The following is an 18,854-nucleotide window of genomic DNA, read 5'->3' on the forward strand; positions in this document are numbered from 1 at the left end:
GAGGGTTTGACTAAGAAGAAAACCCTTTTCACTCTTTATCAGTTGTTTATAAAAAGTAAGACCAAAATATCTGAAATACATAATAAATATTTTAGTCTGTTTTTTTTTTCCTAAGGGCTTCTATGCTCACAGCCAATCTGTATACATACAGGTTCACCTTGCCCAATTATTTGTTAATTCACTAATCAGTTTCAACCACCAAGTTTGAACAAGGGATACGTTTCTATCCTCCAAAAATAAATAGTGAGGGAGACAGACACTTCCTCTTCTCCTCCAAGCCCACAATATGAACTAATGTTAACTTCAAGGCGTCAAAAAAATCCTCACAATGCATTTGTAGGAGATAGGTAGACAACAGGAAAAAAAAAATTCTTGAAGTGTTATGTGAAAAGCTTGCACCAGAGTTTGCACATTATTAGATTGAATTTTCTATTTTTCAATGACAATTCTGTAACAAAATTATTAATGCTTCCACTTCAGGACTGAAAAGCAAACCCTCAATGCACTTACAAAAACAATTTTCCAGCTGCACCACATTGTGAGATTCTAACACTCTACTCCATGTCCAATTAACAACAAATACTGATGTTTATTCATATCAACAGTGCCCTTCTAGCTCTTCATTGCCACTCCCACTTTTCTACTTCATGTCTCAAGAATAAGTTGTTTCCCTTATATTCAGTTAGTAAAATCTACTATTGTTTCCTTTTTCTCTGTTTGTCTGAAACAGCTTATCCAACCACACCCAAGTACTGAAGGAACCTATGCGACAGTTACATAACACAAGTAGATCTGCATATATACCTACTGCTGAAAGTGTTACTTCTGATAAAGCTACAAAACCCCCAGGGTAAGCTTCATACTTCTTATGAATGTTTAGCAAGAGTAAGTGTGCTACAACCACTACTTTTGAGTAACAACTGTTGCTTCTTTCACTCAGCTTAAAAAAGGTTTCAAAAATTAGCTTTGCTAAACACTAACTGAAACAACATTTGCCTAAGTCCTGTTCGTATAAAACTTTCCTCATTCTCCTTATACAAGAAAAATATTACATATTCAACTCCTATTTAAGAACTACTTAAAAAATAGAATGATAAAATACCCATGCTGAGGGGACAGATACTGCCAAGTGACTTGTAAAACAAAAGCTTTCACTAAAATGAATAAAATCATGGGCGGGGAGGGGTTCAGCCACCTGAGCATCAATGTACTTCAAAACAACAATGCAGGTTTTTGATAACTTTACAACTTAGAAAGGCAAAGAAGTGAAGAGACTGACAGCTAAATGAAATGTGTCACTTCGGCTTAAAAACAATGCATTACACCCAGTCCTGCATATTCTTAAAAATTAGCTGAATTAAATTCATATGAGCTTACGCAGATGTTCATATCTCAGGGTATATGTGACTATTTTGACCAAACAATGTTTTCTTATTTGACAAAAAAATAAGAGCCCCACATAACCATTCTCACCTTTTTGTAACTACGTGACCCTTCCCATTTCTCATGTCTGCTCTGGTAATTGCTAGACCCTTCTGTAAACTAACCAAATTCTCTGGAGCAGCAGCAGTATGTTCCAGCATAAGAAAGTTGATCAGAAACATAGCTGAAAAAGGAAGGAAGAAGGCAGCCATGGAACCTCCACCTCTTGGTGGCAGCATGAGTTACATTAATTCACTTCATCCATGGAGCTATATGCCTTCAGGAATGGGCAGAAAGAAAACCTTCTCTATACATTCCAAAAAGTATTAAGACTAGTTAGAACATCAACTAAGTTTTCTCAGTTCTTCCTGAGTCAGTTTTCTGCCTGCTTAGTGAGCTGAACTAACTCCCTAAGTGGATCCAGTTCCAGAAGAAATGGAAAGGCCAAGGCCAGCACAAGGAGAAAAAGGACAAGAGCATGATGCTAGAAAGCAAAGGAAGAGGTAATGTGATAACTCCCTTCAGCATTAGCAGTCTGTTTGAACAGCTCAGCTTATCTAGCTTCACCTTGAAAGGAATCTTTCCTGCATGTGGAAGATGCTGAACTAAACATAACCTTCAAGTCAAAAAAAAAAAAAAAAAAAAAAAAGAAAATCAAGCTATGTTCGTACAACATGAAAACCAGGTCTACTAAAGATACTAAAACACAACAGATACTTTTTGTTGTTGAAAACAAGCCACAAGTTTGGAATGGCTTACAGATATCCTGGAAAGTTTGCTTTATTTTCTCTTAAATTGACATATAAGCTACTTTCCTTTGGCTTGTTCAACATTTCTTCCATTACAGATATGAGACACAGAGGCAAGATCTCTCATGCTTGAGGGAAAGCAGACTCATTTGTTTCTGGCAAAATGTCACAAGGTTTGTCTCATTCTGCCCTGATTCAGTATTTTCACTGAATACAGATCTCCAAACCTTGATCTGTACCAAAGAAAGCTTTTTGTTCACCTTTAAAATAATCAGCATGTATGCAATAACTGAAGGATGACCTATTAATTTATATTAAAAAATTACTTCAGCTGACCCTAAAATACTTTTGAAAGTGACTAACCACACACTACTTCAGTGCAAAACCTATAGACTAGAGAAATAAAAAGGCTGAAATGATCTATATGTCTATATATCTATCTATATTCTCTTGTTTCTTAGATCAGCAATCCTGAATACAGAATTTTGAAACATCTGCCCTGAACTGTGCTTTTATCACAGGTACATAGCAATTGAGACTCAGACATTGAAGACATGCTGGCACACATCTGAAAGAAACACCACAAAGAAATAAAAGAAATGCATTCATACGCCAGATCACTTTGATGTAATGCTTAATCTAGAGGTCATTTACAAGTAAAAGTAGAGCGTTTCCCTCTCATCCTTCCCCTCCTTCATACCATTCTCTCCTGTTTGCTCTGCACACTGTTACTACTTGACCCACTAACACAGGAGGCAAAAAAAAAAAAAAAAAGGAAACTAATTACAAAACTATAACATGAAGGTAAGATTATTTAACCTTAACTGAAAAGAAAGGCAATTATCCTCATGCCTCAGTCTACACAAACGTATATCTGTACACAGAGTCAAAAATGTAGATTCAGTTGCAAACAACACGGAAGACTTTCTGGAGTATCAGGCACCATCATCAGTACTAATAAGCTTCTATTAGAATTGTTTCAATTATTTACAATATAGCCTTCAGGACACATGACTATAAACCTAATAGCAACTACAAATGTCAATTCTTTGTCAAAAATTACAAAAGTTACATGCATACCTGTTTTGCAGCAGTCTAGTCACTTTGCTCACATAGCTGACACTTTTATCTTTCACAGATTTTCTAATCCTTTCATCCAATTTGGTGCAAGAGAGATTATTTCCAAGTGGCACATCATTGCTGTTTCTTGCTCTTTCTATTAGTCCCCGTGTGCCATTTGTAGCTTTTGGTGTACCTCCACACATTTTCTTCTGCTACAAATCCTCTGCAAGGCTCCCTCAAAGAAACTAAATACCTGCTGAAAAGACACAGCCTCAAGCAGATTTCTTTACTATAGATCAAACATTAATGAAGGAAATTTACCATAAGCTTTCTTCCCTATACAGGAACATAGTCTGCTGAAATTCCTGTTAGGGGAAAAAAAGGTAAAGAGATCTTCATATATTCTATAAGCCATTAATGCAGAACGATAGCTGTAGTTAATGCACTGCTGCAATTATTCCAGACAGAGGAGCAGGGATGACTTTCAAGTTTCGAAGCCATCCTAGACTTGCTCTTGCTGCTGCTAGGGTTTTTCCTACCAAGCCTGGTACAAAGCTGTAGCAGATACAACAGCTAATATTGACTTTAACTATGTTTGTTTCCTGGTATGTGATTAGGTAGCTGGCAATTATGTAGTCACAAGACTGAACCATATGGCCTCTTAAAAAAAAAAAAAGCATAGTTGCTTTTGTAGTGACTCGCCCTGAGTTGCAAGGTTGTGCTAACACAGGCTACAACACCCTGCTAATGGCTCTCATGTGAGCAAGTGTCATCTGACAACTCCTAGCAACCTCATACAGCTTAGGAGCAAGTAAGAATCTGTCGTCACTGCCATATGGTTATCAGCTAAAAAAAATACCAAGAAATACACTAGATATTTTGCACTTTAATGGACAAATAGAATTTAATTTTGGCCAAGAATCTATTTTGAAAAGATTGGAAAGGAAAACAACAATCAAAAAAAAGTTTGCCACAGACATCAAGTTGGTTGATGAGAACTTATAGTCACATGCCTATTAAAACAGCAGCACTGTTGACAAAAATATCTAATAAAATACTTCTGACCAAGAAAATGTAAGGTTTTTTTTTAAAAAAAATAAGGAATACAACATTTTATTCAGGCTAAGGCAATTCCTCTGCAGAACAAAGTCCTCCTCTCTATCCCCGCTTAAAAAAAAATTATCCATACACATTTGCTCATAATTTATTCCTTAAAGAGCTCCCTCCTACCCTCTCAAAATATTAAACATTTTATAAGATGACAGCCATAGCGTTACTTCCAGATTATAAAGGAAAAATAACTTAACGTAATGCTCACCTAGAAATACAGCAGTAGAGTTAGAAAAGACAGTAAAATTTCAAAACCTAGTGATAGATGCTACCCACTAAAGTCAAGCACAAAACAAGAGCAAGGTTAAGCTGGACAACTTGCTCAGTTACAGAGGGAAACTGACAGCAATAAAAGCAGCTGAATTTTGATTCCCAGAGTAGTGACAAGTACTAGATCATAATCACTCCTCCCAAGTGATGAAAACAAGTGAAAAGCTTTGGTCTGTTCTCAGATTATTCAAATGTTCTAGGAGAGGACTTCTAGATCTCCCAGCCCTCACCTCATTGAGAAGGACTACACTAAACATCAGTGTTTTGTCAACTTGAAGTGAAAATGAAACAACCAAGAGATGGCCAAGCTCCTACACTGTGACAAAGACCAGCTATTGATGGCCTTCCCTTCAGTCCTCTCTTGTCCACCAAAAAAAAAACCGAAAAAAAACCCCAAACAAATTTCTGAAACATTCAGTTAAATGACAACAATATTGGATTCCCATGAGACTACAACTAGGAACTCCTGTAAGCTCACTAAATAGACATGCTTCACACCACTTACTTATCAGTAGATGAAGTCATCTGCAGAATACTATAAATCCCAAAACACCCTGGGCAATTACCACAAAAAAAAAAAAAATCCACAGAATAGTTTTTGAACAAAAAAAAACCCCACACATGGAAAACACTGAGTACAAGAAGTAGGTAATAGAGAACATGGAAGAAAATGACCTGCTCTCTAGATGTAATCCTCTGGGAAGCAGAGTTTACTCACTTTTTCTAGCCTATGTGACAGCATGTCACCTGCTCTGTTTGAAGGTCATTTTCTGTTCACCTCCACTGCAAGACAATTACCAAAATGCTTTCAACTCAAGATAATACTCCAGCAAGAAAATTTGGGGTGGAAGAAAGAGGAGATATACATATAAGAATAATTTTCTGTATAAGTTATAGCTGTCCACTAAAACTTAAGCACTGTTTCCAAGTCTAACAGAGTATCTGCAGAACCCCCTGTAAGGTTTTATTTTCCAAACAGCTTTTAGAAGCAGGCTATGGGAGTGTAGGAAAACAGAAAACTGGAGTCATACCTGCTGTTTCAGTGAGCATTTGTTTTTGCAAAACATACAAACATACACTTAGCAAAAATGCCTACGACTCAGACATTCAGGATGAGTGCCAAAACATGTGTTTAAAGGTGAAGTGGAATCTATTTTGGATTGCTTAATGATGAATTTCCTTCTTTTAGTCTGTTGAATAGCTTATGCAGAAGATGTAGGCTCCCTTCCTCCCTCCCAACCCTATGTTGCTCCTCTTCTTTTTAAAACCTTGGATTTGGAAGAGTTGTGCTGATGCCACGCCACATTCTTTTTCCACAATGATTTAAAGTAGACCTAATATGGTAAAGCACTATTAACCTCAGATGAACTACCTTGTTCAAGCATGATACATAGTTACTAGTTTCACACAAGTTAGGCAGGATACATTGAAGATTAGTCATGCAACAAGTGAAGGAACATGTTATTTGCAGCAGTTCTATCTCAGCTAAGGTCTTTCTATAGAAAGGGTTCTGGTGGACAAAAATATCATTTAGTCACCATAACAGATCACTGTACAGAAAGGTTATTTTGTTTAAAGATAATATTATATGAAAATCAAAACAACGCTGGATATATTTGTTTACTGGTAAGCTAGAATTCCAGACTTCCTACTTGGGAAAGGAGAATAAACTGGAATTTTTCAAGGTTGGAAGTATTTTTCATCATCTTTGTCACTAGAAAGCAATACCATCACACATACGCACAAAAAATTACCACAAAAACCATGCACATGTGATGAAGGCTAGTAGATCTATCTAAGTTCAAGTCACCATAAATTGTACACATCAGCTTTCCACAAACAGCAAGAACAGGCTATTAAACCAGTGTTTCACAACTCAGCCAACTTCTGTAAATTTGGATTCACTGTTCATTGGCTTATAAACAGTGTCTCAGTGATAATGTAAAAAAATCCAAACAACTAACCAACCAAACAAACAAACAAAAAAACCAAAACAAACCAAAGAAGAACAATATGCTTGAAGTAGTACCGTAAATAGCACAGAGACAATGCTCTCAGTTGCTAGCTCCAGAAACTGAATGCCTCATTAGCAGAGAGATCTCAAGACTTGTAACTGCATAGAAAAGTGAATGTATTAACTGTGTTTTACCATTAAAAGTGTGTTTATTTTTGTTAAACTAGGACTTTCAACAAAGAAAGGTAAAGAGTGCAGTAAAAACAGCACTCCAGATCCACCACCTTGTCTTTTCCTCAGTACAGAAAGCCTTACTTAGTCCTAATCAACTTTCCCCCTTCTGGCCCACTTTCTTCCCAAACCCCCACAGCTTCTAAGAGCTCAGTTTACCTAAATTAAGTCAAATATTTTGCAGAAGTTGTTTCAATCTTTATCATTAGTAATCTTTATCAATTCAAAGAACTGAAGGTTTCCTTAGCCACTTAGAGCTCTTGCAGGTTCGTTTTTGTTGTTTGGTGGGGTTAGGTATTTTTTGGGGGGGAAGGGTGGGAACACTGCAGTTTTGCTTTTTTTTTTCCTTGCTTTTTTCCTTCTATTTTTTTCTTTCCACATTTATCATTTTAATGGCACCTCCAGTAATCAATTCCCAGCTTTCACTTAAGCCAAACAGGTAGAGCCAAACGGCAGCAGCCAGACAGGAGCAAGCAGTGCTTGGTCCAGCATCTCTGTTGACCTTTGGGGCGCAGGCCACCCGGCCAGCTGGGCCACCCCACCTCCTCTGGCACACAGTGCTGGGGCTCAGCTAATGCATCACTCCCATGTCACTTGTTCCAGCAGCGCCATGTGACTGGGCCAGCATCCAGGAACACAGCTACTAAATACAGACACTGCCAAGGCACGTCTGAGAACTGCCTCTGCCAGAAAACAAGATGAATAGAAATCTCTTATCCTACCAGCTTTACTGCCTCTACCGTTCCCCACCTTCTCCTGAACAGAAGGAAGTACTACACTTTGCACATCCGAAGGAGAATCTGGAGCAATAGCATAAGACAGAGTTTGGTGTTTATAACACTGTATCTGTTCTTGTTGCATTTCAACATTGTATGGAGGCAAGTACTGTCAGATCTTGGACCTTAATATCTCCTACATAAATGCGAGCAGGCCAGCATAGACATCAACACCACACCTTAAGAGTGGTGTCCTGAGGCATGGGTTTGGTTGCCTGCCCTTTCCTGTTCCTTCTCCTTCTTCTATAAAGTTGTTGGGTTTTTTTTTTTAGTTTAGTTAAAAAAAAAAAGATCTGTATGCTGCTTTCAAGCCTCTGTTCAAACGAGTAGTTTCAGCATATGAAAAATCATGACTAAGAAACAATATTTATTAGACATAAGTAAATACATATTAATGCCAGCTGATACAGAGATATGAACAATGTTTGATACTAAGCATCCCCCTCTGTTTATTTCTAGATAGCTGAAAAATACTCCTTTTGCTAAAACAAACACCTTCACTCAAAGTAACTGAAAACATCCACACATTAACAGAAACAATTTCTTCACAAATTTCTTCCACTTCTGCTATGCAAAAGCTCCCTTCTCAAAAGGGCTTTGTAAATTTCAGAAGACATAGCATTCTCTCTCTAACTTTACAATCAAATAAGTCTGGTGTACTTTCTCCCTGGTTGCAGAACGCATTGCAAATCTGCTCCTCATCCTTGTTCTGAACACGCACTCCCACCGTATAAGAGAATGCTCTTGAGCAGGGCTAGAGGTAAGCACTACCCAGCACTTCACTGCCCTTCTTCCAAGGGAAAAGGATTCAGATGGGGTCAGATGAAAAAAAAAAAGAAAAAAAAAAAACCCAACCAAACCCCAACAAAACCAGCTACCTGGTTCTACATACATCCTTCCAAACACATAACATATGAAATCAAAGATATCAGATGCGGCAATCTGGCAGTGCTGAGAGTTGAAAACAGCCCAGGTCTCTTTGACCAGCTAATGTAATATTGGAAAGCCCTCTGCAAGTTATTATGCTAAACTGTTGCGAGACCAAGATGTCTTTTAAAACAGAGATTGTAACTGAAAAGTTGGTCTGCAATAATCAGGAAGGGAATGAAGAAAAACTAAGCTTGTTGGATATTTATGAAAATTTACCAATTTATCCAAAACAGCAAGGAAAGAGGAAACATCCACAAGAAGCCATGTTTGAGCACCCGAAACCCACTATAAGCATGAACAGTCCATCGCCTTTGTCTAGATGAATGCCAGGAAATCCCAATTTAGATTGAATGAAGTGATAGCACCAACGGATATAACATCAGCTCCGGTATTTTTCACTAGTTATAGCCAAAAATATGTTTTGTTCCTCTTGTAGTTGTTATGATAATTTGTCTATTCTATCCAAAACACTTTCCTCAACCCTCCCTCATAGGCAGCATTGAGGGTAGCTTTCCAGTGCCAGCACTGAATCTTGAAGGCTTATGTGCATTTATTTTCAGGTTTCACTGGAAAGGGAAGGAGAAGCCACATCTTATGACCCCCTACAGAAGATCAGGGTAATTAAATCATTCATATCATAATACCTTTGCAGCAAAAAACCCTACATGCAACACCAAACATACAAACTGTAGTCATACAGCTGACAGGCATGGGCAAACCTAACCTTGCTGCAAAACACTATGTAAGAGAGTTACATTCGGTTTACCACCAATTGCGCAGGTCTCGATGTCTAGTTATTAAGTTATGAAAAAGCCTCCTCCTTAAAGCAGGCCAACTGCTCTAACTACTCACATTAGATCCTAAATATTTTCTCAAAAATACTGGAATTCTGTTAGACTTATAAGCTTATACAATCAGGTTTATACATAATTATAGCCAAACAAACACAGTAACATGTTAAGATACAGTTGCCAAGAAGCAGTCTGTCAATCATGAAAATCATGCCAAACATAAAAATAAAAATCAAAGAAAACGCCACCTGCAACCTTGTCATGCAACAGGAAAATGCTTCACACATTGAAGATTCAGTCATAGAAACAAATGATAATTTCAAAAATGTCCATCAGCAAGCTTATCAAGCTTATGCAGTAATTACTTACTTAGACAAATTAGAAACCTCTCTCAAGATAACCTAAGAATTGCTCAAGCTCCATCAATGATCCCCAGTAAAATTTTGTGTAAGAAAGTCCTTTAAGACAGACCTGATTTTCTTCAGAGATTAAGACTACCAAAGCAGACTCATTAGGAGCCTTTGTAACAATTACAGATTCAGGACAACTTCATTTAAAAAAAAAAAAAAAGAAACAAAACTCTCACTTTCTTTTCTAGTCTAAGGAGGGCCCAAGGATACAATTCTAATGAAGTCTACATTCTACCCAGCTTTCAGTGCTTTGGTAATGCAAATCCACTGCTGCTTAATTCAGAGGTTCAAGTCATCTTAAATGTTACACCCAGTGGTTTTTTTTTTCCTCCAGACCAAAGAAATCGGTCAGATCTAGTATCACTGTACACACAGGTCTATTCAGTTGACCAACTGTTTCAAAAAAACCCACGCCCACTACAAAATAGTGTTCTGTTCTCATTTTCCTCTTAACTGCACACCTACCCCTGGACCCATTATGCAGTCCAGCCATGCAGAGGCATTTTTAGTTACCAAGCGCCACCCTAAAGTGCTAAATAGCAAAAGCCAGTTTTCAAATGCACGTTATTTTCTTATTTCTATCAAAAGCATTCCCAAATATATTTCTGTCTGTAAGACTGCACGTAGAAACTTCTGAACACAAAAATCTTAGTATCCAAATTGTTTCTGAACTAAACTGTACTCTGATCTAGTCCACAGTGGCTGACTGACTGACATCCTTGAGTTTCCAAATACCAAAGTAAACGGTTATTACTCACCTACTCTAGAACATGTGAAATCATTTTAGTGTTTCGTAAGCATCCTTTATATCCATGGTCAGATGTCATAAATATTTTTTATAATCAGAGAAGGTTCAGTTTTCCAACTCTAACTTGAAATTTAGAAATTCCTTTTAACAGTTGCTAAAGCAGAGGTTGGCACTCCTGAAGCTGTTTCAATTGGCTGGCATGTGAGACCAACCTTCCTCCAGGCTAACAGGCAAGATCAAGAAATCTGATGCATCTCACCACAGTTGTCTGCCAAGTGAGCTGAAGTGGCTACCCATTCCCAGCTCTTTATTCCAACCTTCTCAGCATAGCTGAAGACTAGAATATATAAACTCTCCATAACCATTTCTGCATAAAATCTGACAGCTCAACACAAACTACTGCAAGAGATTGTTATATCACTGACTTTTACACAGCCATGACTAAGGAGGGCTCCAACCCTCACTATTGTGCACGACTCTGCACAGCATGAGAGAATGTAATATCATGTTGTATCACTGCAGCCATTTGCCAAGACCAGAGCCTTACACATATGGATTAACCCCACTGCTGTACAGCTAGGCAAAGTGGTTTCTACACCTAACTCGCCTCTTTCCTTGTGCCTGCACTAGAGGTCACCAACTTTCAATTCCAGCAGTTTAAGAGGTTTCTACCCAGCTAGTTTGACCCGATCATGTTAAAGAAGTCAGGACTTCAGAAACAAAAAGGCCCATGACCTTTCCAATGGCAGGATTTGTCTTAAAACACAACTCGTTAAAGCACAACTCCTTTTAGATCGCAAGTTAAGAGAGCAAAGTGACAGATATGAAGATTTTTAGAAGGTCATTTTATGGAAACATGAAAGGGAAGGCAAGGAAGGGTGACAGAAGCAATCAACTAATCAGCAATAGCTGACGAGCTCATATGCCCGCACAGAAAAACACAAAAATTTGTCTGAACATAAGCTAATTCCTCTGAGCTGTATATTTTAAAAAGTTTCTCTGCCTTTTCCAGACCACAAAGGGCTTTAACATTATATTAAATTCCATAAAGTTATAAACATTCAGTGAAAGAATATCAGTTTAAGAATAATCTGTTTAGAACTACATATTCAATAGTTTGTAGATCAATCTCTTTGGGGCTTCCTCAAAAAAACCCACCTAATGTACTCTGCTTAGATTTTCTGTACCCCTGAAGCTGTGCATTCCCATGCTCAATCCCAAAAGTTGACCAGTTTCAGGTGTTGGATAACACCCAAATTCAGAATTCAGTATAAAGACTCTGTACAGAAATCCAGAGCACCAAGTTCATTCAAGCCACTGTTTTCTTTCATAAAAGTCAGTAAAATTAAAGACAATAAAAGCTAAGAGCTTCTTACCCAAGAAGCTTCTTACAAAGCACTAAAGCCTCCAGATTTCTAATTTGAAAGTGCTAATATCAAATTGAGCCTATTAGCAGCTCTATTAGAAAGGTAAATAAATATTGTCAGATTGTTTACTTAATACAGCTGATTTCATTACCACCTGTGAAACTCCACTGAGCCTCGTGGAGGAGAAAAGCTGAAGTGTAATTGCACTGAGGTGAGAACACACTGCAGAGAAAGCACCATACTGATTCAGTAATTACATCACATGCAGCTCAGGTTTCACTTCGGCACAGTCTACGGAAGGAAAATCACGAGACAGTCAAGTGTGATGTAAAAACCTCATGCTCATTTATCAGTACAACTCCAAGAATCTCACTAATATCCAGGAAGCATGCTGAGTGACAGAACAGATATTGCAGCTGTGGTCATGTAAAAGCAACTGTACCTTCCCTAATTGTCGTGGGGAAAATGCAGGCACTGAAACTCCTAAGCCAGTCCTTTTAGTGCCTTAGAAGAATGCTTTGCCTTGCAGCCTGTGAAGGAGCTGGTCTTGCGATCACAATCTTTTATTTAAAAACATGACATCACTACAGTATTTGAGCCATAAATGCATACAAAACAGGCCAATTAGCGAGGCAAGCAAGGCAGCAAGCACTGTTAAGGCAAGGAGAAAGCATAATGGAGAAGAACCTGTGCCTGAACATTAAGAAGCAGAGGCAGAGCACACACACAGAGATGATTCATGACAGGCAAAGGAGAACAGCCACATATCTGTCTGTTATCAGATTAGCATTCTGACACTATCGCAGGAAGTGAATGCAAAGGTGCAGACATATTTGCTGTCTTCACACAAGTAGTACCAAATTCAAAGTCCTCCTTTTCTTGCTTATTCTCTCTAGCAAGCCTGTTTACCACCCTACAGCGCTGCTACTCTTCATCTTCTACCTAACAAGTGTATCCACTGAAAATACTGATATTTAAGATATCATAAGAACATTCTTCTTACAACACTTTGTCAAAGTGGCATGCAAGATGTGCTACTAATCAAGGGTGTACTTAGAAACAACTGTTAACAAATATAAACCACAAGACATGGCTTTAAAACTGAGTCTTGTCTTCAGAAGCCATCCTTGGATGTCACTAAGGTGCACAGTAGATTAGAGATGAAATCACACGATTGCTAGTGTCAGAAGGAATAGGTACTTCACCAAAGTTTGTAGTACACGTAGTCAGTAATAATCCAAAGACTTTTCTTTGCAAAAAAAGTCTTCAGCAGCTTCAGTGTTATTGAAATGCCAGGAAAAAAAAGGTTTCCTTAAAAGCAATTATTCCATTTACTAGCCCCAACTATTTTGTCACACCTGCTCTCTCTGGGCTTCCAGCCTTCTGTTACTGTTCAGACCAAAGCTACAGCTAAAGACATGCACCAGAACAACCCACAGTGTCAAAGTACGATAACTTGATGAATAATGATAACATTTTTGTGAAACCTCTTTCATCTTCCTTTCCTCTCAAGTTTCAATAAAGTGATTCTGCTACTTCAACTAAGTTTACATTAGAAAAGTTACAAAGTTTACGTAAGTTTACATAAATTTACACGAAGTCAGCCTCTAATGGCAATACAGCTCTGCATCAGCTTTTAAAAAACTGCTTTATGAATTCAGCTCTTATGAACATATGTCCACATTTTTCAGCCCCAAGCAGCAATATTTTCTCACTCACATCAACCCATTTACATTAATAGACAAGTATTCCCCTACAGCATTAGCACCATTGCTTTAGATTGTAGTGCACTCTCCTTGAAGCTCTGCTACCAACAACATAAGGCATCTCTAAGGCTTTTTTCTATTGCTGCCATTCCCCAAAACACTTTCTACTGAGCGTAGTATGCAGCAGAGTACTCACCTACCCAGGTTTGGACATGTAAACAGCAAAAGTACCCTAAAAACCAAGGAATTGGACACCTGCTATCCAACTGTGCATCAATTTAAGAGTCAGGTGTGTAGGAAATACACTACTACCTGGTTATACCACATGGATTAGTTACTTGTAAATCAGAAATAAGATAAACCACTGGTAAACCAAATTTGATTATTCAGGCAAGTACACGTCTTTTCATGGAATTAAATTAAATAACCAAGGTACATTCATCCCTCACAGATCACCAGCAGCTTATGCATTTCTATGTAGTTTTTTAGCCATCTGATGGGGGGTGGTGTGGAAAGAAGGGCTTGTCTTCTTGCAACTTTAAGAGAGAATGAGAGCAAAACTAGAGAAAACAGGTTGTTCAGTGATGGAAGGCATAGGGGAGGGGAAATACAAAGAAGAATGGCCTTGGTTCCTGTAAAGCTCAAAAGCAGGACTTGGGGTTTGTTTGGTTTCCTACAGAACAGCCCTAGGCTGGAAACGTGGTTTCCACGTCAGAAGACCATACTTCAAATAACTTCTTCTCTAACCTGTTTTCTTGAGTGAGACTGTAATAAATCTCTTTCTGCAGAACTCACTCTTTACCTCTCATTACCAAGGAAAGACTAATGCAAGAGCAGAGGTATAATACTGCACCTTAAAGCTCACTTTCAGCTGTCAGTGAAGAGGTATGTGCAGGCACACCAGCATGTGCGTGCATCTCCCTGCACGTGCAGGCCCTCCATGCCTGCCCACATGCTCAGATCTGGCCCAGGGCTGCACTGCCCTTCCAAAAGCATATGAAATAGTGATTTTCAAATGCTTTTTGAAGATGCAGCCAGATGGTGAATGATATTTCCATGTATGAAGATGCACTTGGGTGCTCAGTAGCGTTATTGCTGTGTGGATGTCTCCAAAGCTGCAAGAAGCTCAAGACAAACTGAATAAGACTTCCTAGAATTTACTGGGGAATATTTCATTTTAACAAAGGTATAACAAACTGACATGCAAGCAGACTCAAAGCTCAGTACTGCTTTCTTTCCTTTTTCAGAAGGTGGAACATTGCCAGGCTGGTAATAAATGCTGTGAAATAATGCTTAGTGAGTAGGATCTCATCAAGCTTTTCAGCGCTATGACCAAAGGAATTACTAGTATCAGCTGCCAAACAAATGATCTCATATACCAAAGCTAACAAACTGTTACCAGATAGATATCCTGCAGTTACAACATGACATCCGCTTCATTATAGACATCAGAAAGAGCAGCTGATACTTAAAAGCTGAAGAAACAGCCTGTTCGCAAGTTTCAGACAAATGAAATAACACAACCTCTTTTTTTATACAGAGAACCCACATAAAATTATTCTGTTTTACAATATTCCTTTACTAAACATACTAATAGCAAAGAAATTTCATCAGAAGTTGCAGTGCAGAAACTACACATTCAACAGCAAAAACAGTCTTCCAAAAATTCCAAGGCTTTTCTTTTTGTTCTTACCTCCCTGGATATAGGCAGTTCATCAGGAAAAAAAAAATCAAACACAACACGCTCTCAAAGACTGAAATTAGTGTACAACCTTAGTATTCAGTATAAGGATAACATCATTCTTTCATGTTGAAAAGTACAGGAAAAGCACTGATGTGAAATCCCATTCTAGAATCAGGTAAATACAATTACCGAGGAAACGTGATAAATTTAAGTACAGTGAAGTTATCCACAAGCCATATCCATTTCCTTAAAGCCACCCCCCAATATATTACTCAAATATATGCTTAGCACTTGAAACACTCTAGTGCTGAAAACACTTACTAAATACTCTGCTTAATCACTAAAATTTAAAATTCATGGAGAGTAGGATGCTTTGCCTTTGCAGTAACAGCTACCATTCTGCTGAGCACAAGACATGGGTAGCACTCAAAAAGTCTGTAGAAAATACTCTAAATCGATCTTGTAAGGAAAGTAACATTTGATAAGGAAATAAGAAATATTAGGGGAATTTAGCCACATAAATACACATTTCTCACACACAAAGTAATTAGGATTTCCTCAGTGTTGAAGGCTAAAAAGAAATACATTGAACTACAGTCACCCAAATGCATATCTTGAAAGGGTGTGTGTATGTGTGTGTGTGTATATATATACACACATATAGATATTTTTAGTTCAGGGAAGCAAAAAGCAGTAGTAATAGAAACCAGAAGCTAAAGATCTGTGTACAAAACTGCTTAGAACAAATACAATATTATGTCACTAATACTCATATTTCTCCAGCTGGTTTCTAATTACTCTTTTTTTAAAAAGAATTAAGATATCCTATGATTTTAACTACTACCATTCTACCACTTCACATTTCCATTATTTTGAAGGGAGGAAAAGCCCTACTACACTAATTGTTCTGCATTAACATCTTACACCTCATGTTTACTTTCTCCTCCCCCAATAAGTAAGGGTTGTGTTTACATGAACATGTAGGACCAGATCCACAGACTGAATTAAATGGTGCTAAGGTCCTAACACCCACATTAAACATGTTCTGGGGTTTAACTTCAGACCAGCTGTAGGCTTGTTGCAGGGACTGAATGCCCATTAGTGACCTGAGCACACTTTCTAATTTAATGCAGTCCAAGAGGAATCCAGTTTATGCATCAAAGCCACTTGGCTACAGGAGCCAAAGTGCAGTAAGTGAAGATAATTGAGAGGTTTTCTTTAAAAGAGTGTTCCTGATCCAAATTAAGATGTTAATGTTCAGGCACCCAAGAAACCATTTCCTGTGGCTCCACATTCAGCTACAGGCACCAGTTCTCTTTCTCTTTGAGGCTGTGCCAGCTCATCCTGGTAAACAGCATGGACCCTGTAGCTTACTGTTCCATTCACAGTCAAAAAGAGGAAGCAGCAGAGATTTTTGGTCAAGTTTTAGCTCCCATCAAAAGGAAGCGGGACAACAGACACACATACAGTACTCACTACAGGCAAACCTTAAGCCTGGCTGAGGGCCTTCTGCAACAGAACTTCTCTTGGTGTTCCTAGGAAGACTGGAAAAACACAAAGCTTCCTAATGATGAACTAGAAACAAAGTTGTCAAATTATAGGTGAGGAGGGTGCGTGAAGACACTCAGGCTTTCCAGACACTCTTAACAATTCAACGTCTAGGGATACAGATTGTTATTGGTCTCACCGGACCGCTTAAGAGGGCTAAACACAGCAAGACATACTGAAAGCAGAGAGATCTTACTAACGAAAACACAAAGGGGCAATAAAAATACATAAAATGCTTGAAAATGTAGGTCTGCCATTAGAACAGAAAGTGATCTCTCCGCTTCACCTCTAACAGTCATTAGCAGCATACAGTCAATGCAGAGGCTACCAAAAGATTGTCCTCCCTTTTACTTAGATTCAATCACATGTCTCCAAACAAATTACCACTCAGCAGAAAGCTTTTTCAAAAGTGTTGTTAGTAAAGCTTCTAAGAGCAAATAATTACACTCCTGCAGGTCATCAAAATATCCCTGGAAAGCGCGAAAAAGCATTGTAGCACTGTTAGAAATCTTAAGGAAGAACCTTAGTGCAATATTAACAGGCAAAAAGACCCTCCATGAGCAAAACGCTTCAAATAACTTGACTAACCTTGTTTGCAAAAAACCTAATCAGACTGCAAAAAGAATGGGGAGAAATAGGTCGTAAAAAGAGTGATAAATACTTACAACAATGATAACGATTTTTGTTTAAAGAGCCACATCATTTAAATGTTATTCCAGCAGAAAACAGAGTGAAATATCTGACCTAAGGAACAGGAAGGAGATGAAAACGAATGCAAGCCCTAACCTCACAAAATACTCTAGATGCAGCAATCTTACTCATTTTGATGGTGCACTTGCTGTGCAAGGAAAGAATCTGCCTTCACGGAGATCCTCGATGAATCAAATAACCATAAAAGCAGAACTAACAGCAACAGTCTCTGATACAGAAATACTTTGTAAGATTTCAAGCACAAAATAACACTACCTGGAAATTGCCACTCACTTTAAATATAGAAAATATATTTATTTCCTTTCAAAATAAAGAAGATATTTAATTTGTGAGGTAAGAGCTACAAGAAGCAACTATTAAGTACAGCATATAGACTTTACAGCCTCCTGAAATTCACCAACCCTTCTTCAATATGACTGCAGCACCAATATCGCGCCCTACCATTTTCAAAAGAATTGCATTAGAATCCAAATATCCTACTGCCATTTAGATGCGACTTCATTTTTCACCAGGAACTTGCAACTTTGGCCACACATAGGGCCATGGTCCACACAGACAGTCTTTGAAACCACAAAATCATAGAATTGTTTGGGTTGGAAAGGACCCCAAAGATCATCCAGTTCCAACCCCTCTGCCATGGGCAGGGACATGTCCCACTAGATCAGGCTGCCCAAGGCTCCATCCAACCTGGCCTTGAACACTTCCAGGTATGGGGCACCCAAAACTTCCCTGGGCAACCTGTGCCAGTATCTCACCACTCTTATGGTGAAGAATTCCCTCCTCATATCTAGCCTAAATCTGCCCCTCTCCAGTTTATACCCATTCCCCCTCGTTCTATCACTACAAGCCTTTGTAAACTGTCCCTCCCCAGCTTTCCTCCAGGGTCCCCTCAGGTACCAAAAGGCCGCCACAAAATCTCCTGGAGCCTTCTCTTCTCCAGGATGAACAATCCCCTCACTCAGCCTGTCCTCATATGGAAGGTGCTCCAACCCTCTGATCATCTTTGTAGTCCTCCTCTAGACCCGTGTCAACAGTTCCATATCCTTCTTTTGTTGAGGATTCCAGAACTGGACACAATACTCCAGATGAGGTCTCGATGGCTCCACAATTGTGATCTTCCATATTTGGTACTACAGCACTTTGTGAATGGAGATATTTTCCACTCCTCTCCCTTACCATTCTTACTTTCAGTGGTGAAAGCCCAGGTTCCAATTCAATCCTGTATGTTATCTGATCACAAGACTAGTCAACTCACGACAAACAAAAAAAGATACAGAGCTTACCGGACACCCATGTGACAGTCACTCTGCTCACTGGGACCAGTTTGGTCTTGTGAGCAGAACAGATGCCCAAAGTAACAAAGCTGCAAACCACCAGCATGCGCA

The 18,854-nt window shown here is 38.6% G+C and overlaps 1 protein-coding gene across 4 annotated transcripts in view; it reads right to left on the bottom strand.

Moving 5' to 3' along the window:
- The window catches only part of FNIP2 (folliculin interacting protein 2), a 51,350-nt gene that overhangs the window by 31,636 nt on the left and 860 nt on the right, over nucleotides 1-18,854 (bottom strand). For 2 of the 4 annotated variants that reach the window (XM_069855838.1, XM_069855836.1), the window contains exon 1: nucleotides 3,252-3,821. The exons of the other annotated variants lie outside the window; for them this stretch is intronic. In XM_069855838.1, coding sequence (XP_069711939.1) covers nucleotides 3,252-3,436 — 185 coding nt within the window. In that variant the 5' untranslated portion in view covers nucleotides 3,437-3,821. Of the gene's footprint in view, nucleotides 1-3,251; nucleotides 3,822-18,854 lie in introns of those variants that run through there. 4 annotated transcript variants of the gene reach the window in all.

The sequence above is a fragment of the Phaenicophaeus curvirostris genome, chromosome 4 (assembly GCF_032191515.1).
Source record: "Phaenicophaeus curvirostris isolate KB17595 chromosome 4, BPBGC_Pcur_1.0, whole genome shotgun sequence".
NCBI lineage: Eukaryota > Metazoa > Chordata > Aves > Cuculiformes > Cuculidae > Phaenicophaeus > Phaenicophaeus curvirostris.